At 35.3% G+C, this 22,292-nt stretch overlaps 1 protein-coding gene across 1 annotated transcript; it reads left to right on the top strand.

Annotated features, from left to right (window-relative positions):
- Window positions 1-720: 720 nt before the first annotated feature.
- On the top strand, window positions 721-21,442 carry LOC101741267 (protein white-like). Its single transcript, NM_001309620.1, is given in 12 exon segments — window positions 721-735; window positions 2,285-2,408; window positions 3,669-3,717; window positions 3,931-4,105; window positions 4,732-4,881; window positions 5,501-5,739; window positions 6,792-6,953; window positions 13,449-13,554; window positions 14,063-14,287; window positions 15,095-15,230; window positions 15,918-16,124; window positions 21,261-21,442. Coding segments are annotated over 12 exon segments (1,770 nt in total).
- Window positions 21,443-22,292: the final 850 nt, after the last annotated feature.

Here is a 22,292-nt window from a genome sequence, read left to right as displayed (position 1 = left end):
GTTCTTCTTCAGTCCTTTCTCTCGCAATGTTTCGAATCCTAGTTGCATTACGGTTTCGTCGGGAAAGATTTGATCGTGCCGGTCGCGATATGACTTCCTTAATGATTACCTATCTCGGCACAATAAATAGAAATTCGAAACAAACACTTCAACCGGTCAACTTCAAAATTCTACTAACCATAGACTACATTACGTTTAGCTGTCAGCTGCATTTTGTTATTCCATATCAGTTGCATTTTGTTATACCACGTTTTATGTCACGTCCCACGGGAACGTGATAAAAAGTATCCTATGTCCTTCTCCTGGTTCTAAGCTACCTCCACACCAATTTTTAGCCAAATCAGTTCAGCCGTTCTTGAGTAATAAATAGTGTAACTAACACGACTTTCGTTTATATATATAGATAGGCCATAACAATGATATATGTATTCAACTATTGCTATTCATTCGCAAAGAGAAAGTACATGTGTTTATTTTTTGATTTGAAATTTAGATAAGATTAAAAATTAAACAGACATACATAATACATAATAAGGTCATACAGGGCTTTGAATGAAGATGCTCGGGTAAAGATAGTTGGCGCCACATCGTATTTGCACTACGGTATCATTATTTGACTGGTTTGCCTAATTTCACAATGTAGTCATTATGAACGATTAGTCTAGTGATATGTCACGAGAATGTTGCTTGTATAATCAGTTGAAGACTTGAGCTATCTCAATGGAGTTGAATAAGGTAAGTTGCATAAAATAAATAATAAAGAAAGTGAAGTACAAGTACCCTATGCCCGGTAGATACGTTTCTACAAAGTACCGTGTTGTGCGAAACCGTGTTATATGAGACTAGAAGCCATTAAAAAAAGAAGAATAATTTTTCAAAATGAAATATCTCAATTACGCCTACCTATACCTATTACACATAAAAAATAAGCAGTAAAATTTCGCTTATTCCCATATATTGTGTGTTCATAGTGCACAATGTAATTGATAAAATAATTTTAAACAATCTCGATATCGTGTTGTAGAAATACCGTGTTATAAGAAGGTTTTGGAGAATTTTTCTTTTCTTGTTAAAGTGGAAACGTGTTGTAAAATATCGTGTTATATGTAGAAGGGTTACCTGTATTAGAAAATACTAAGTTCCTTGCAAAAACAGGATTAATAAAAGTGATCAGAGCAGAGAGAGACAATACGCTATTGAACATTGTGGGTTGGTGATTAATTTGTTGGGCAAAAAACTAAAACTCGAGATAGCTTTAGTAGTTTAAATTTCGATTTGAATTCCAAGAAATCATAAGTAAGACCGAATGGCGTCATATCTTTGGAATCATACCACTGCTTTGTTACGGAAATATAAGTTGGTCTTCGCAGTAATATTATAAATAGTATTCCCTTCTACCGAAACGCTGGAGTTTTTCACGTCAGACTAATACCCTGCTTATGCTCTAGCACAGATAAACTTGTATTATAGAGAAATCAGTGAAAGTTTTAGAAATATCTGGGAAGGCAGTTAGTGATTGAGTAGATAACGCTGAGTAACTAATTCACGGAATGCAAAGCAAATAGTAATAGCACGAGCCGAGAGTCCGAACCTCCTGATGAGTACCTATTCTTCTTCTTCTTCTTCTGAATCGGTGACTTCGTTGCTCAAGCTTGTGTCTAGTTTGAAATGTTGACCACTCAACGCACTATGCTTCCCTGCATCTTCCTATCCTCGGCGGTATTTATAGCCTCGGTTAATGGCAGTCCGGTGAGCGTCTTTACTAAATCAGACCAGCAGATAGGTGAGCATCCACATGATCTTCTGCCTAAACTATATTAGAACCTTACTCTATATTAATACGCAATTCTGACTTAAAATAAATACCTACCCACAGACATATACTGCAAAAATCACAGCCTTAGTCGATTGACATAGCAGTTGATTTGAAAGTATTGGTTTAGTTATGCCCTGGGATTGTTGGTGTCCATAGAGGTGTTGATCACACACGATCAGGTTCAGATACATTTCCTTCGAAAATAATAAAAATGTATTGTAAATATCATCGACTTATTAATCCATTAATCTATTTGACAGTGACGAGGTTAATTTTGCAACAAAATAATCATATTGAATAATATTTTTATATATTATCATATGATAATAAGGAAGAATAATTTGAAATATTAAAATGTCTATTTTAATTCTAAATTATGTTTAAAAGCGAGTCTAAGTTTAGAAAATGTTCAAAACGAACTGAGACATGGCTGTCGGTATTTTAGACAAAGTGACTGTTACGATTCAGGTCCTCTTAGACGAATTCGAAAATAAAGACGCAATTATTGTTAGAAATCTGAAGGTTTGGACGCCAGAAGAGAAGTCAATATGGAGAAAAGTTGCTAAACCAAAAACTGTGATAATCGATAATGGTAAGTAACACTTTGCAATGTATTTTTGAGATGTTATCTGGAAATTTGCCGTTTAAGACGGACTGGTGATGGGGGAATGTGAGCAGGCAAGGATAAGTGATTCAATCCTGACCGATTCTATCGCGAAACATTCGCGACTACCGGTTTTAAAGAGTATGGTACCTGTTAAAACAGGACAATTGAAATGTCATATTTTAAGGTCCAGTGAGTCGTTTACGCAGAGTTTATGTACTTCAGGAGTCACTGAATACCAGGTGTATAAGTCAATTAAATTGTCGATTTACCACGAATTTAAGCAATGTCAAAATCAATCAAAACAGTAAAAATGTAGGGAATGTGACCTATAAAAGTGAATGTACTAATGTAGGTATTGAATTATTGTTGACGGTGAAGTTTTTGACCGATGATGGTGATTGTGATGTTATACGTACTTCACACATACCGTCACTAATGCTACTCCTCACGCCGTTAAATAAATTATAGGAAATACAATAGATTTTAGTATACTACGATTTTTGTTATGGCTCCCCAAAGAATTCATTTGGTTTTGTAACACCAGATCTATGGTCGTGAAAATTCTAAAGTATTCGAGACTGTACTGATCGGAAATAATGTGAAGATATTTAAAAAAAAATGATTAAAGCGTAAAAGAAGTTTTAAATTAGTTGTGCAATTTCTTCTAGACGTCCAACCTACGAGTATCGATGGTTAAGGTCATTACGGATCCTCCCGATCCATTAACCGGTGCTTTTAGGTACCACAAGCACCCGTCACTGTCCTCGTCGAACCCGTCGCTTGCGACGAAGGGCTCGACGAGTGAATTAACCCATAGACACAGCCCACTGAGTTTCTTTCAGTGGGTCGCGTTTCCGATCCGGTGGTAGATTCTGCGAAGCACTGCTCTTGCTTGGGCCAGTGTTAGCAACACTCCCGGTTTGAGCCCTGTGAGCTCACCTACACGTCAAGGAGAAGCATAGACCCTTGGTTGGCAAAGTGGTTGATAACACTGTTCAGTAACAGTGCTTTTGGTCGGTTTTAGAATTTTGATCTCGATCAGTATCTTTGCAATGGTTACTCAATATTCGCGGTCTGTGTGTTTCTATTAATTTTAATAAAAAAGAAATGTCTAGTTTGACTCCGATTAATGCGTTCTTATTTATTCAATTTAATTTATCTAACTGTTATAATCTCTTTGATATTAGGTTGTTGGTAGATACGTTGCTTAGTTAAAATCATTCTAATTGAAAATGTCTTTCAAAGTTTCAGCGTGTATAAGGGAAGGGGAATTTGCAGCAATCATCGGGCCGAGGTAAGCATATGTTTCCTAATTATAATTTCGTTTTGAACTGGGAATAAATGGTTTATTTTTATAACCAAATACTTTGTAAAACAGAAGTATACCATAACGATGTAGACCATGAAAACAATGCGAGTTCTTTTTTTTTCATTTAAAATGAGTTTTGCACCTAGGTAAATTGTACTTATTAGCTGACCTTTAAAGTGATTTCGTTTCTTTTGTAAGTGGAGCAGGAAAAACAACATTTCTAGTGTCGTTAGCCGGGAAATGCACATTACCATTTGAAGGCACCGTTACGATCAACGGTAGAAATGTCAGGGATCTGACGGGTGCCGAGATCGTGCCCCAGTTCGACGTGTTCACGGACAGCTTGACTGTTATGGAGCAACTTGTTTTTATGGTGAGTTTGACGTGGAAATATTTTGACATTTTCTTCGTGAATTCAGATAAAAAGCGGCCGTTGGTTCTGGCCGTTTGTGTCAAGAAAATATATGTTCTTTTCAAGATCTTGCACTTATTAGTTTCGATACAAGAATTCGTTTAACGATTGGAAAACAACTGAGTCAGTAAGTGATTTATTAGTTCGAGTTTGTCAGTTATCACGCTTGCTTCATACACAGAATATTTTAGGGAATTAAGCCGAAGGCGAAATGGTTAAGCTCGATATCAGGGCATAAACAGTAAACAATGTTGTATACATATATCGTGTTAACTGTTGTTAGGCCCCAATATAACAAGTATAATACTGAAAACTAATATATATACAAATTCAAATCTAGTGAAACTTCAATTTAAAACCAAAGTAGCTACCATATGCCTCTCGCATTATCATAAGTTGATCCGCGTGTCAGGTAATGTTTTAAATGCTTACTTCCATTTCACATAGTTTACCAAAACTATTCAATAGAACGTTTCTGTTACACCTTTCAATCAATTCAATTGAAACATTAGCCGATCGAAATTGTCATTTTGGATATTATAATTACACTATCCGAAAATTAGGTACATCAATGAAATTTATTTCAGACAGAAATGAAACTAGGTAACAGTACGAAGCAACCGAACAAATCAATTCTGAATACAGTCATCGAAGAATTCAAACTAAGCGCACACGTTGAAACGCGCATAGGATCATTATCTGGCGGAGAAAGGAGGTTGTTGTCTTTAGCCACTTCGGTGAGTTTTCTTCTTTTTGTCCACTTTATCCCACTAGGTGGAATCGGCACAGCTAATTTTTCTCTCCCATTTTCTTCTATCAGCCGTCATCTCAACATTCACTCCTCTTTCTCTCACACATCATCATTCACACACTCCATCCATGTTTTCTTCGGTCGACCTCTTCCCCCTCTACCTTGCACTACCATTTCCATACATCTCCTATTTACATGAATCTTCTCTCTACGCATCACATGTCCATACCACGCTTAGCCGCTTCGATAAGTAAACAAAGAATAAATTTTAATATGAGGGCTTCTATAAGAGTTATATAATGAACATAAATATGGCTGAATGACACATTAAATTTGAATTTAAATTCTGATTGTAACTAGTTTTTGATGTTTGTCCTGAAGAAAGTGATAATTTGTGAGACTATGAGGAATAATGTCTTTATGACAAAGAATGAGATGATGTTTTATTTATTATTTTAGAATAACATGACTAAAGCGAGTGAAAGCGAATAGGGCTGGTCAACATTATTCATGGAATAAAACTACACGCGTCATTAAATAGTGAAAGCTTTAAATAATCACGTGCTGTTCAAAATAATTAATCCTCTCCATCATTTTCGTTTTAGTTCTTATCGAATCCACAAATATTGATATGCGACGAACCCACTACCGGCTTGGATAGTTATAACGCATCACAAGTAATTGGCATATTAAAGAAATTGTCAGCGTCCGGTAAGATTGTCATATGTTCTGTTCATCAACCTTCGTGTGATATCTTCAAAGAGTTTAACTCTATTCTTTTGATGGCTGAGGGAAATCTACTTTTCCATGGAACTCAGGATGCGTGCAAATCGTTCTTTGAAAGGTAACACATGAAATTTTATTCTAAGCTACTTTCAATTTTATAATATTAGATAATAGATAAAATAAAACGCTCGCAAATTTGAATTTTGAACGCATTAGGTAATAGAATGATTATAAAACTGGCAAGCTTGAATGTGGAACACTGAATTTATGCATCTATAAACCGTAGTATAGATAAAATGCAAACCGCTTTTTAATAATTGATTAATTATCTCATTAAAATCTTCGTCAGTCTTTTTGAATGGATAAATAGCACAGAATAGATATTTATTAGTGATACACATTAGGTATATAACAAAGTTAAACAGAATCTCTTAATCTGTAAATATTTATTTTTAATTTAAAAAGATATTTGTTTTGTAGTTTATTAAATTTTATAAATAAATTATCTAGCTGTTAGGATCTTGTATAATATAAACATTAATAAAAAAAACGCTCGTTTGTCCAATGAAATGTCATTATTAATCAATCAACTAATCGATCTAGATTTATTGGTTGTTTATGTGTGTTTTAAGCCCGCACGAATAGCTACAACTATCACGACAGTCTATGCTGCGAATAAAAATCATTTCTGGTTGGGTTTGGATGGTCATAATAATTAATACAATTGAGAATTCGCCTTTACATTTTCTTTTCTCTCAGATTTTATATATTAGTATTTTATATATTAATAAGTGAAAGAATCATTATTTTAAATAAGGTCCAAAAGTAAGATAGGCCAATTATTATTGACCTTAACAATGAGCGCTGCGTGAGTACAGACTTCGAAATAAAAAAGCCTAAAATTTAATAATCTAAAAATAGTTTTTATAGTTCGAGATGTTGTCTTTCAAATTTCTTTACTATTTTAAGAATATTTTTTATTTGTTTCGATCTTCTTGAATGATAATAAAAAGTATACATATAGATGATAACTGTTTTTAATGCTGGCTATACGTCTGGCTGACTGATACGTACGGCTAGTTGGCTTTTGGTTGAAAGTGTTTTTGATGTAATAAATTGAGAAACAATAAAACAAAGAAGAATAAATAATAATAAAAATCTGTATTACAGCATTGACCTGCATTGCCCGTTGAACTATAATCCAGCAGAATTTTACATACGAGCTGTATCCAATCACAATGGAGTATGTATCAAAAAGATGCTGGAAAATTACCAGGACCAGTCTTTGGACTGTGACGAAACCGGTTTGGAAGTTAACCTAATCTATAAAAAGTGAGTGGGACTTAAAACACTTAAATGTGACAAAAAAACTAGGATGTTGGACTATGTTTGAAACGACGGAACATTTCAAATGACTCGTAGTCCTTTAGGTAGAGTCAGTAGCATTTTGAGCATGAGAATTGACGTTACGGTAATTTTGGCAAGACTGATCTAAAGGCCTAACCAAACTACTTTAAAGAGTTGACGACCACAACCAATTCTCATCATTTGGGTCTACACGCTTGTCTATCATTGATGTTAGTAAACAACCATAGAAAATAATTTACCGAGTAAAACAAACCTTGGTAACATAAGATCAAAATAATGGTTATTATTAATGATACCGTTTTCGGTTGTAAGATTTATGTCTCGTCTTAAAATAGATTAGAGGGTGTTTCGAAGTTGAGGTTAAAAGTTCAAGGCGAAAGTGTGTAGTAGCCGAAACTTTGTAGTTACACTGGAAAGCTAATATATGTATGTTGCGCTATGTTGTGTTCCATTCGAATTTGAGTTAACGTTTATTTTATTCATCGACTGATTGACATAGACATAGACTGACTCGATGGTTCAGTAGTTAGCAGCCTTGCCTGTTGCGTCGAGGTTTTTTTTTTTGCTTAGATGTGTGGACGAGCTCACAGCCCACCTGGTGTTAAGTGGTTACTGGAGCCCATAGACATCTACAACGTAAATGCGCCACACACCTTGAGATGTAGTTCTAAGGTCTCAGTATAGTCACAACGGCTGCCCCACCCTTCAAACCGAAACGCATTACTGCTTCACGGCAGAGATAGGCGGGGCGGTGGTACCTACCCGTGCGGACTCACAAGAGGTCCTACCACCAGTAATTACACAAATTATAATTTTGTGGGTTTGATTTTTATTGCACGATGTTATTCCTTCACCGTGGAAGTCAATCGTGAACATTTGTTAAGTATGTATTTCATTAGAAAAATTGGTCCCCGCCAGCGGGATTCGAACACCGGTGCATCGCTCGACACGAATGCACCGGACGTCTTATCCTTTAGGCCACGACGACTTAACATTTTTGTTTGCTTCTTTCTGGGTGTTTATTATCTATATATGTATACTACGTTTTGCCCGCGACTTCGACAGTGTGAAATAGTTACTTTGGGATAACGCTAAATTTTACCTGCGACTTCATTTACGTAGAAGGCGAAAATATTTTTGAATAATACAAGGTTAAGGAGCTATTTAAAGTACCAAAATCACGCTTTTTAACCGACTTCAAAAGAGGAGGCTACCAATATGAACATCATTTTTTTATCTATGTATGTTTACCACGAGAATTTCTGAACCGATTATGATAAATTTTTTTTCTTTTCAAAACCTATCTTGAAGTGATTTGGGTGTTTCTTGTTATTCTTCTTATTCTGTTCCGCCGCGCACCTGCTGGTCGGCGTCTTGTAATCATTATTACCCGTAAGATCATTATTTTGCTGCGAAGTTATTTTAAAACTGCGATATCTTCTAAGATACTCATTGAAATCAAATGATGTTAAGAGAAAATCTCTTTTAAATGAAATATTTGTAATGAATAAATAACATATTTATTTGGATATCGACTAATATCATCTTTATTAAAATACCTTCACAAATAATGCTTATTTTAGATCAAATTTGGTTAATATAAATAGGTTATAGTGAACCAACCTTAAAATATAGACATATGCCTTCGCGGACTTTTTTTTGAACTTTTAAAGGGGAACAATTCTGTGATACGTTATTTTAGCGAAACTTTAACCGTTTCCGGAAGCTCTCAAAACGAAAAAGAAACCCCAATTTTGACACATTCTTTGTTAGTGCTCCGCTTGTATCTTAGCGTGATGTTATATCTAATACTGAAAGAATTTTTCAAATCAGACCAGTACTTCCTGAGATCAGCGCGTTCAACCAAATAAACAAACTCTTCAGGTTTATAATATCATTTTTGATATTTAAACATACTTAAGAGTGTTTATCAGTATCTGGTACACAGGGAAAACTAATTTGGGGCCGGATGACCGTGATTTGTTCCCATTTTTTTTTAAAAATTATGATTGGTTTATTTATTTATGGGAATTTAATAATTTTGAAGCATTACAGTTTTCATGGTCGCTGCGGCTCGAGTATCATTGAATTGTTTTTAAATCCCATTTAAATTGTAGTTTAAAACTTCACGTGTTGACAGTGTTATTGGCATTTGCGCGTTGTGGGCGGCTGTTCTTGTTTGGTACGCGTCGTCAAATAACTTTTTGTTGTTTCCGAATATCATTAGTTAGATTAGTTATAAAATGTAAATGTATAGTTAAATTTTCCATGACAATAATATATAATATATAAAGGAGTGTGTCACTCCCCTAACAAATGTAAAATTTATTCGAAATGATTTCATGATAAACACGAGTTTGTTATTGTTATTACGTAATACCTGGTAATTTGTTCCTAAATATATCCGTATTATATTTTTTGTGGCATAATAGAGAAAGTTATATGCTAAATTTACGACAGCAGTACAACCAAAACGAATTGACTTTGGAGTACTGTATGTTTTCATAAATGCTATTTGGAACAACAAGAATTTTAAAAAAAATTGGTTATATTTTTTCGTTGTATTTTTTTATGTCAATTTATTATGCACGTAGCTGGTATTACGAGCCAATAAATAAAGAAATAAAAATTTGTTGAATTAGATTGAATTATTAAACTGTTTCGATAAAGTGGAACTATTTATAAAATGACCTTTGTAAACATTAGTTAGACAGCCGAATATTTAATTTCAGTATATTAATTATGTTATTGCAATACTGCTGAGAGTAAGAACATTATTACATCATCGCTTTAATATTGCATTAAATGCAGATTTACATTGGTGTAGTGACTGTGTGACTGTAGTGACAGCAGTGAGCGATAGTGAAGGAACTAATAAATTTTCCTTCTACGTTTGGTGTCAAATGTAAGTGCTAAGTAATAGAAATTATAAGTATTGTTTATTTTTATTTAGTGCTTAGGTGGATGGACGAGCTCACGGCCCATTTAGTTAAGTAGTAGCCCATAGACATCTACGACGTAAATGCCGTCACCTACCTCGAGACATAAGTTCTGAGTCTCAGTTTTAACATTACAACGGCTGCCCTACCCTTCAAACCGAAACGCATTACTGCTTCATGGTAGAAATAGGCAGGGTATGTACCTACCCGTGCGGACTCAAGATGTACTAACCACCATATGCATCAAAAACTCTGTTAGGTGGGGACCTAAAGTGGAGCAAAAAAGATAGCTACGGCCTGAAATATAAATAGCTGTATTGAAGGGAAAACCAGCGTGGTGCGTGGGAGATGGAGATTATCATGACGATCTAGTTTTATAGAAATAGTGTTTGACACGATAACCCTCTTAAGATGGCCGCCACTAAATAGCCAACCACGGTAGATGCCGTTAAGTCGTCCCAATGAATCTACCTGATCCACTATCGGTACTGTTAGATGATACTTTAGTAGAACTATCTAATGCGAATACCAATAGGTCACGGTACTTGTCGAATTTGTCGAACAGTTCGATTTTACGTTTTTCCTTTAGAATTACTATTTTTTTTTTGATCAGGAGGAAATCGCCGGACTTGCGCCCTCCACCCCGCCCTGCCAGTGTCGAACCGACTAAAAACTTCCTGTCGCTCAACAAGCCACGTTCAAACCTCGCATGAGATAGAACTCATGAAAAGGCAAAGTGGGGAATGTGAAGCGTTTAGTCCAGAGCACATCTCTCCCATCACCTTCCTCCTCGGGACGCCAGGCTAGCAGTCGTTGGTGCCACGACCATCAGCCCTCTCGGTGGGCAGGCTATCCGAAGCCTGCCTAGATAACGCCGGTTAGAATGGGTTAGAATTACCCTACTGAGTTTTTCGTCAAATTTAGCTGGAAAGTCCTATGAGACATCAGCAATCCTGTCATTAAATAAAAACAAAATCAACATTTCTTGTTCCCTTGTTTCCGCCCCAAAGTTAGCTTCTGTGCTTCAATTTTTTTTTTAAAATCAACCGTATTTAATTTGACTACGTACGTCGTTGTGGTGAGCCTCGGGGGAGGCCCATGTGAGCTTCAGCCCTTTCGAGGTAGAAGATAGATAGACGTATTTTATGATAATGTTTGAAAGCCGTGGAATGGCCTTCTCCGTAGTTTCTGAAGTACTTTTATTAAAAATTATTAATTCAAATAAGGAACATTGCTATATGCGAGAAGAACTGTTGAGCAGTGGTAGTGACAGATCGTGTGTGTACTTTTAGTAATATGTTACGGGTAATCAGTCTATGTAGATTAAGCTCACATTTCCTCTTATACAACACGGTCCATTCAAGACTTTCACTTTATTGTAGATTGACAGCTCACAGTTTTAACGTATTAGAAACTCTGACGTTTTAATTAGCTAATGTCTCGATCGTCGACGAAAAGTGTACTTAATTGAAAAGTTTGTGTTTCATACTGTGATGCCAAAACGTTTGGTTCTACCTAACTTAAGTAACACTTGTAACCTGTCCAACATAGCCCAAAAGTTTGCATGCGTTTCGGCTTAAAGGGTTCGCGACCTGATATTTAATATAATCAAGACTCCGACCAAGGTAACAACTAAAAATCGGGTAGACCGTGAAACTAGCCACTAGTTTATACCAATAAAAACAATCGTGATGTGTTAATAATCTCACACATCAAATAGTCTTAATAGGTTCAATATAAAATAGAGGATTTTTCAAATTTGGTATAAACTACAAAATAATTTAATTATTAGTTTGAAATTTTAAGTGCATTGTTGTTGTTGTTGTTATTGTAGTTCTAGGGTACCCCGCTGGTACATAAGGTCTTCACAAGTTGTCTCCACTTGACTCTGCCTTGCGCTTGCTCTTTGACATCGCTCCAGTATGGCGACCAGGTCTTCTCTTGCCAAAAAAAATCAAAACAATGTTGTCGTTTCGGCCAATCGCAAATGGAAAAACAAAATAACTTAACGATTGATTACGTATCGAGTTAATTATTGTATTTATTTTAGAAATACTAGGAACAAACACAAGCTTGTTGTGCCGATGAGTAGGTTACATAAGATACGAAATTCATTCGGGTGTTTGTCTGTGCGCCTGTACAACAAAATCCCACAAGATGTTCAGAACCTACATATACATAGGTTTAAGAAAACTATTAAAGAACATCTGTGCAATAAAGCTTACTATAAAGTCAATGATTATCTAGAAGATTGCACAAAGTGGGAATGAGTTGCTCGCTCCGGGAATTTCAATATTGTAAAATTGTTATGTTATAATTACTTATTGTAATATGAATATTTAAAAAAAAAAATATTTAAAATAAAAATAAAAATCTAATATTTAAAAAAAAAAAAAAAAACATGCCCGCTGAGTTTCTTGCCAATTCTTCTCAGGACGGAGGCTAATTCTTGTGAATTGGCGGTAATTCTTTTGACGTTCAACAAGTATGTACTTTCATTTATGTTGAATAAAACTTTTTTGATTTGATTTGATTTGATTTAAAAATCCGATAATAGTTTCATTAAATACTAGCATGAAGCTATCAGTTTTTAAATCAATACTGAAAACGCTATGTACATAGAACATTAAGTAAACATGCTGCAGTCAATTATTGTAATGGAGCAAATACGAGTACTCATGGCATACCCTGGAATTGCGTAATATTAGTAATCACGAACTAATTTAATGACCTTCATGAAAAAGATCTATTAAACTAAATGCTACTATTAGTTGAGTTAAATGTTTTCTAATACAGTTGTTAATGATTAATTTAAGTTATTTGTTTATTACCTTAAATCATCTAAAATCCATTTAATATTTCTGGGTTTTGATTATTATTTTTTTCTACCTAAGCTGATGGTCTAGAGAGACTATATCAGCGTCACCGGGCTAGTAGATGAGCTCACTGGGCTCAAACATGACGATGTTGCTAACACGAACCCTAGCAAAAGCCGTGCTTCGTAGAATCTACCACCGGATCGGAAACGCGACCTACTGAGAAGATCCGGCGAGAAACTCAGTGGGCTGTGTCTGTGGGTTAATTTACTCGCCGAGCCCTTCGTCAAGCACGACGGCAAGCGACGGGTTCGACGAGAACGATGACCGGGGGCTTAATGGTTTCTTAATCTTGTACCCTAGGCTGTACTGATATGAGCTTTGTGAACCCTGAATCATGAAAAAAGTAATATAAGATATCCAATCAGATTACCCTCTGACTAACAGACGTGGGTATATAGAATAGAATAGGAACATATATTTAAATTCGTCGGATAATACAATCAGTGTTCGTATGTGGGAAAGCAGTATTCGTTGCATCTTTAATTTGGTCGCTTGATCACCGTTAATTTGGTCGCCAAGAAGAAGATCGCCGTCTTCGAAATCCGCGAGGAAAATGCATCACCATCATAATAAGTCATCACAAAAACCTTTTTAATCCGTAGTTATGGTTCAGCTGTTAGAACAGTTCCTTCTTCTTTCAGGCCACAAAGAAATTGGCTGAAGCAAGTGCAACTTCTACTGTGGAGGTCTTCTTTGAGCCTGAAGAGCGATTTAAAAAGTTACGTGTTTCAACTGCTCTTGTCTGTGGTGAGTATTTTTGTGTTAAGTAGATGTCATGGGAATCATTAAATCGTAAATGAAATTGGTTTTAGCACTTGTTATAATATGTAACGATGTTTTGCTCTTTACTGATTACAAATCTAGACAAACGCAAGAAGAATCTAGTTGAAGTCGAGCAAAATACATAGGTATATCGACTGTGAATCGGTTTGCTTATAATGGGATTGTCATAGAAATAAATGTATGTATTTGATAAAAAAAAATATTGCTTAGGTGGGTGAACGAGCTCAAGGTCCACCTGGTGTTAAGTGGTCAGCGGAGCCTATAGACATCTACAACGTAAATGCCGCTACCCACCTTAAGAGTTCTAAGCTCTCAGTATAGTTACAACGGCTGCCCCACCCTTCAAACCGAAACACATTACTGCTTCACGGCAGAAATAGACAGTGTGGTGGTACCTACCCGTGCGTACTCACAAGTGGTCCTACCACCAGTATCCGTACCGGTACCATTGAAACCGTCAAATATTTTGCAGGTAGTAACAGCATCAGTTCTTGGCACTGTCTACAGCGGAGTCACAGGTACCACACAACGTGGAATTCAGGACGTCAGAGGCTTCCTTTGGTTGGTCACGAGCGAAGTTTGTTACGGGCTTGCCTATAGCACCCTCTATGTGTTCAAATATGAAGTCACTCTGTTCAGGAGAGAAGTCGGCATGTACAAATGCTCAGCATATTTCGTTAGCAAATTTTTGAGTTTTGTGAGTATGATGGTATTTCATAAACCCTTTGCATTATTAAAAAAACTGTTACAGATATAGTGTGACCAAAATTCTAAACTGTCTAAAGGAAGGAATATTGTTAAAAACAGATCTTTAGAAACAGTAGTCAGAATAGTGATGGGTCTGTATTCTATATATCATTTCAGGTCCTCCCGATCAGTGGTTTTACGTATTACAAGCACCGATCACCGTTCTCAAAAAAAAAATATGTATTCTATCCGGAAACTCATCTTAGAATATGGCCTACTCTGTTGGGAGTCAGAGGTCAACTAGATAAAAAGTGTGACAGCTGAGTAGAACCAGTTTTGATAATAGTGGCTCGGGAATGGCGCCGCAGGTCTCTTGTCCACGTAGAACGATATTTAATTTCTAAAAGTCAACTCTTAACTAGCCTTTTTGTCCGGGCCGAGCGCGAACCTCCTCCAAGCCGAATAGTTTGGAACAAACAAATCCGACGGAGTTGTCGTATATAAACTATCTCAGCAGAGGAGAAACTTACCTGAATTCGCCATAAAAAAAGTATTCCCTATTTCTGTCACGAAATAGTATTTCGATCTGGCGGTTTTGCGACTTCATATCTCAAACTGGGTGACGGAATTCACGTTGTGATGATTTCTATGAGTTTCGGCAACCACTTATCACCTGGTGGAGTTTAAGGTCGTTCTCCAATCAAAGCTATAAATATGAATGCACTTTTAGGTATCATTGTATTGCGAAACACGTATCGTAGTAGATTTTACATTTTAAAGACTATATCCACTTTTCTCTTCTTTAACGTATACACAGATACCAAGGTGCGTTATCTGGCCCATCGCACTGGTGTGTACTACAACCGTTGCGATCGAGTTACCAAACCACGTAATCACCACGATGGAATTTATTGTCGTGCTGATATTTGCTGCGATTGCTTCCATGGCTTATGGTAAATATATTATAGATTCGTTTTGTTGATGAGTTGAGTGAGCAAGTGTTAAGGAATCAATGGTTTGTATATACGCATCCTCCTGGCTGAGCCCATGCTCGCCCACCTGTCCTGCTAAAACTGGAAAGACGGCCGGACCACCAATAATCTTTCATAAAAAAAGCCGAAGATTACTTAATTTATTCCTTTAGATTGGTAGGTTTACCTAAAGATATACATACCTTAACACCCTGTCGATTCTACGTAATATTGTTTTCGTGGTTTTTAAACCATAGCTCAGCAATAATTTTAGCTTCCAGTATTTTTTTAATTACCTATTGAATTATATTTTAGCCGTTAGTTGGTTTTTATGGCTAAGATGGGTGCTAAGGCGTCGCCAGAGCCCATTGACCCCCCATACAACGGCTGCTCCACTCTTCAAATAGATGTTTTAAATACAAAAATTTTCAATAAAAAATTCTGCCAGGTTTATGTAGTAAGTTAAAATCGAAAGTTTCGATTGAGGAATTTCAGATATATTTAATAATAATTTGCAACTATAGTCCTTATTTTTGTGGTGTTTTATGTATTTCACTTCATTTAATCAGAGAATGTCTAAATTAAATGGCAATTGTTGATGGTTCCAATTTTTTTTTAAATACCATGGTACTTACATACATCGTCAAAAACTTTATATGTTGTTTACAGGTCTCGGTATGTCTGCATTGTTTACATCGACAGGCAACATGGGCGACGTGATGCCTTGCTTCGATCTTCCATTGTTTCTAATGTCAGGAGCATTCCTAACGATCTCAACGTTACCAATATGGTTATATCCCGTGAAATTCATCTCGCACTTCTACTACGCCATGGATACTATCAGCAATCTTTACTGGAGACAGATTCTTTATATTGGTATGCAATTTTTTATACATTATATATATTTTTTCAAAAACACTAAAGAAATTATAATACTAATTTCTTCTTCTTCTGAGTCGGTCTCTTCGTTGCTGAAGTTCGTTTCTAGTTTGAAATCTTGACTATTCGATGCAACATATTATTATACCTATAAAAAACTAATTTAAAACAGACAAAAAAATGACACTAAAGACTTCATGCACTTTGAAGAAAAATTACAGACTTCGAAGGATTTTGTAGAGACATCATTGAGTTTTCGTAGAGCTTTTTTTGTTTACTTTTTATATTATAATAAGCCTGAAAACCTGGATTAGATAGGAAAAGTCGAAAAATAAAAATAATGTGAGAAAAATTAAACCCACAAAATTTATAAAATTTGGCTCGGTTATTGCCAACGCCTTGGACTTTTTTTTATTGCTTAGATGGGTGGGCGAGCTCACAGCCCACCTGGTGCTAAGTGGTTACTGAAGCCCATAGACATCTACAACGTAAATGCTCCACCCACCTTGAGATTTAATAAGTTATAAGGTCTCAAATTGTTTACTGGTGGTAGGACCTCTTGTGAGTCCGCACGGGTAGGTACCACCACCCAACCAATTTCTTCCGTGAAGCAGTAATGCGTTTCGGTTTGAAGGGTGGGGCAGCCGTTGTAACTATACTTGAGACCTTAGAACTTATGTCTCAAGGTGGGTGGCGCATTTACGTCGTAGATGTCTATGGGTTCCAGTAACCACTTAACACCAGGTGGGCTGTGAGCTCGTCCACTCATCTAAAGTTGCGACGACTGCCCCACCCTTCAAACCGAAACACATTACTGCTTCACGGCAGAAATAAGCAGGGTGATGGTACCTACCTGTGCGGACTCACAAGAGGTTATAGTCAACCTCTCTTATTTTGGCCGAGAGGCAGCCCTATTTTCCGATATTAAGGGTATAACTTAATTTAAACTTCGACCCTACTGGGTGGCAAGATTCGTGTTGCGATGACTGTGAGCTACGGTAGACGATAATGCAAATAAGATAATAAAAAACCTAGAATCAGCCTAGTTTTACGTTTTTTAGCATTTTTAACACTAAATATTACATAGATACTGATGTTAATACTTATTTATTTAAAAATATTCTACAAATCTCTATCAAATCTATATTGTACCCTGTTTCAATACACCCACTCATACATGAGTAGACTATTATCAAAGCCGGCAATGTGACTTTTGGACAATTATTGGTAAATCAGAAAAACGAATTATTGACTTTGTATTCCATTGGCAGTCACAAAACTCTTCTGAACGACATCTTAGATAAATAACAGGTTAACTATTAACCTTTATTTAATGCAGGTTTTGAATCGTATTCTTTGAAGGAGACGATTATATTCAAATCAATCTGTATTGACATATCAATAAATTTTTTTTGTCCAAATGCACAGATTTCCACCTTTGATAATAGACGACTCACATAACTTACAGGCGTTCTTTGCACTTGTATCTTTGTACTGTATTTATCTTTGTACTTTACAGCGATTTACAAATATACAAGATTTTTATAAAAAAGAAAATCGCCTTGTATGAAATAAAATAAGACGTCATCAATGTAGTCAAATGCAAATTAAATATGCATTATTAAGGATAACTCAAAACATATCTTGATCAAATTTAAATGGTACCACATGACCAGCATTAGCTTTCAAATAAAAATAATCATGAAAATCAATTCACTTAGAAAAAAGTACTCAGTTCAGTTGAAATAAGAAATTACTTCTTTTTCGTCGCTTAAAAAGGGCCCGTCAATGAACTTGTCAAGTCAAGGCCGTTAAGTCAAATCCTTGAACGTGTGACTCGGTTTTGTCTTGTCGAAATGTTTTATAGTTTTATCAAAGTTTTAATTCGAACCGAGAAGACCTGTCGAAAAGGCCAACAACATATTACAAAAAAAAAAGCTTTCAGTAAAATAACTTAATATTTCCAACCATACACATTCACATGTAAGGCACTTTTGTAAATGTATTGAATAATATTAGTATTGAAATATATTTAAAAATATGACAAATATCCAACCTTATATCTGATTACATTATGTGCGGATTATGTTAGAAATGCATACGTTAGGTTATAAATTACATACATAAAAAGAGCTGATAATAAGCAAACAGGTCCCTGAATCCAGTTTTCGGATAAATGTGTTAGTAGTTTTCAAGAAGAATTTGAGCATGTGATATGATTCCATGTCCGTGTTTCTGTATTAATATGCACATGTCAAACATCTGAGACATCACGTGTTTGATAAAGACGTGATCGCTTCTGTTATAGATAACTGTTCTCCGGCAGGTGGCCGATGTTTTATCTAATTTTGTTTAGTTTCATATTTTAAAATCTGTACACCCGTTGTAACACTCGACAGTTTTGAAGCTGGAAATGAAATATTTTTAACTGAATAGGATGAGTAGATTTCCTCAAAAATATCGTCGGATTTGGTTGTTGAGTTTCGGTTCTTGCTTTCTCGAGACTTTCTCTTATTTATGTACATCGTTTTATCATTTTGTAGTTTCGGGTAACTGGACGTGTTATTCATGAATAAGTTACACTTTTAGTTTTAAAAAATATAGCTTTAGTAAATAAACGATCATAAGCTTCTTGAGTGAGAAGCTTAACTCCTTTGTCAATGTAAGCATGAGCTTCTGAAGAAATAGTTCTACGAAGATATACTCAGAAGGCATCGTGGCTCACATGAGTTACGGTGTACTTATGCTTTTGTGGTTCCACAGCCGACGCCTAAAGACGGAATCATAATATCTGTCTGTTTATGAAAATACCTCCATTATCATTGTTCGAGACTTCTTTAGCTCTAATTGGCTCAGTTATCATTTTCCTTTCTTTTTCTCTACCTATTATAATTCTACCTAGCCTATGGGGCTATTCCACTTACCCTGTAACTGGTGGCTAAGCTCATGGGGCTCAACCTGAGAGAGTTTGGTTGAATAACATAGGCCGTAGCAAAAATAGTGCTTCGCAGAAACTGCCACCGGATCGGAATCGCGACCCACCGAGAGATCCGGCGAGAAGCTCAGTGGGTGGAAATCGCTCATGGTAAACAGAGTTTCTGTGTGGAATGCGACCGTAATACTGTGGAACTCGATTTAGTCACGATGCGTGGAGTGTGCCATCTATGTAGTAATAGTGTACATATATGGTTTATATACATATATGTACTATAAAATTTATTTTTAAGAGAGGTTATGGCGCTTTCATTTTTGATTTTTATTTCTCCACATTTCATTGCATAAGTCGTGTCTGTTATTTTAGTAAAACATACTCCTCTGTACGCTATAAGTATTTTTAAAATTCGAATATTCTAGTAACATATGTATGTATCAATAAGTTATCAATTCACACATGTGACTTAAAAGTAAAGGTAAGTTTTAATAGACGAATAAATTAAAATAAACTACGAAAAATATCCTTCACCCTAATGATAGCGTATAAATGGGTAATTAACGTTACTGTGTGTCGAAATTTATAACCTTTGCCTTTTTATGGTTACTTAAAAGCTTTATATACCTATTCGTTGAATCAGAATTAAACTGGATGGAAAGTTTTTAGTTTAGTAGTTTAATATTACAACATCAACGAGGGCTACTTTTAAAGGTTTTTTTATTTTTTTTTATTGCTTATATGGGTGGTCGAGCTCACAGCCCACCTGGTGTTAAGTGGGTACTGGAGCTCATCATCATCAGACATCTACAACGTAAATGCGCCACCCACCTTGAGATATAAGTTCTAAGATCTCAGTATAGTTACAACGGCTGCCCCACCCTTCAAACCGAAACGCATTACTGCTTCACGGCAGACATAGACAGAGTGGTGGTACTTACCCGCGCGGACTCACAAGAGGTCCTACCACCAGTAATCTTCCGCGACTCGAGGTTAACGAGATAGGAACAGGGTTTATGGAAAATTGTAGTTAAATTGATTAATAGCTTACTGTCGTGCTAAAATTATATGCTTGATGTAATTAAAAATTTTGATCACATATTTTCTTTGATGGTAAATAACTATACAACCATTCGGGATCCTGGTTTGATTCTCGATCAGGTATCTTTACGCAATAAAACAATTTAGATGAAATCCCAAAAAAAATGCGAACGAAATATGGTTTTTCAGTCTCTATACTTTTTTATATTGAAATTGATCTTTTAGTACCACATCGTGTATATGAGCCATATCGATTCGCTTTCAAGAATATCCAAATTTTTCCTATCCAAAATTCTTTGCTAATTTCGTAATAAACTGACGTAACGTAATATTTAAATTTTAAATTAAGCCAGATATCTTTAACCTACACAATATTAGATCGGAAAATACAGATAACAAAATAAACCGTGGGTTTGTTTACAATAAAAAGCATTAACTCTGGTTGAAATTCATTGTCGTTGTAAGTGGAACACCCACTCGGAAAGTCGTCTTCCGAGAAGATATCGACTTTAATAAATTAATATGAATTAATATATTGTGAAATTTATAAGTAAACAGTCTTTTGTTTGTGGGCGACCTTATCACATAAACCAATCTAATGTGACATCCTTGTACGGACTGATTTGCTTTGGAATGTGGTGGTCGTAATTCTTTATTACGTTTGTATCTGAATTTATAGGAATAGATGTTATCAACACGATTTTGTTACCTTGTTATGTGGTTTGTTTGTTTGTATTTAACGGAAAATTTGAACGACATTTCCACCGACTTCAAGGCGTCTGATTAATTTCGAAAAATTTCACAAGGATCAAAGACTGTTGACGAGGCAAGAATATTATAACTCTTCTATAATATATTGACCAGTATCAGACCAGACCAAACCACATTAAAAAGAAAGATGATAATTGTATTTTATACAATATAAATACCAATATTGAAGGGGGTCGTACAATTATTTTTACTGTTGCTGTACCTACTTTTGTTTTCATTACCGGAAACTCACTAAAACTGATAAAGATTCCATAGTCTGTTCGGTTTTTGCGAACCTTAGATATCCTTAAAATCACTTCTTACATTAAACACATCAAGAATGACAAAACGAAGACAATAAATTCGTAATAATGCAGTAAATATAGTTTTAATTTGTACTTAAACAATTACAGATTGTCCAGTGAACACAACTACGACGTGCACGAGTAGCGGAGAAGCAGTATTGTACGAAATTGGATATTCTAATAATTTTGTACTACAAAACAGTTTGGGCTTATTACTGGTTACTACTATGTGGGGCTTACTGGGTTATTACGGGATGAAACGAGAAGAGAAAAAGGGTTACGCTTACTGATTTTAGTACAGATTTAGAGTAGGATAGGTGTATATCTATCGTCTCTTTCCTTCTTGTTTGTACGCTGAGACTGAGTAATGAAAAAAAATATATGTGGTGTCGTGGGACACCAGGTAGGAACGAAGTTCCTTCGGCTAGTGTAGAATCGACACAAATTGCAAAAAAAATCGTGCTTAATTTTATGTAGGTTTTCTTGATTTTTCTCTTAAATTTTGCTGATTAGTTTTAGTTTAGTTACAAGAAAGTATTTAGGAAATTCAGTATTTTAGGAAATAATAAATTACTTAAAATAAAATAAAAACCGTAATTCAAATTATCAACTAAAATAACAAAATATGTCTCTTTATTTTTGTTTGACAACATAAAATTACATAGAAATAGAAAAATAGAAATAATAATAGAAAGATCAATGAATGAATCAAAAGAAAAATGGTATCAATTTTGAGGAAAGCTACTTGTATCTTTTGATTAATCACATTCAATTTGTTATAAATCAACTCTTCGATAAGCCAATCAGTCTTGAAGTTTCCAATTATCCTAAATAATTGTCCGAAACAGTCTTGGATTTTTTTAATGATTCTATAAATAGCTTGTAAAGCAAACCTACCTTAGAATTTAATTACCTGGTCCTTTATAATTTTCCTATGATTTTTCAATGATTTGGTTTGTTCAATTAAACTAGGTATTACACATGTAACTTTTTCCAAATTTGTGTTTGTAAAAGTTTTGTTCGTGTCAGAGAGCATAGGAGCTCTTATCATTGTGTATTTCAAAAAATACGGCAACTTAGTACAATAAATATGAAAATATACAGGGTGTTTGATTTGTTAATTGTCTTTTATAAGTATTA

Source organism: Bombyx mori, chromosome 5 (genome assembly GCF_030269925.1).
Source record: "Bombyx mori chromosome 5, ASM3026992v2".
NCBI lineage: Eukaryota > Metazoa > Arthropoda > Insecta > Lepidoptera > Bombycidae > Bombyx > Bombyx mori.
The sequence above is the reverse complement of the archived record's forward strand: the minus strand, read 5'-3'. Positions and strand labels throughout refer to the sequence as shown.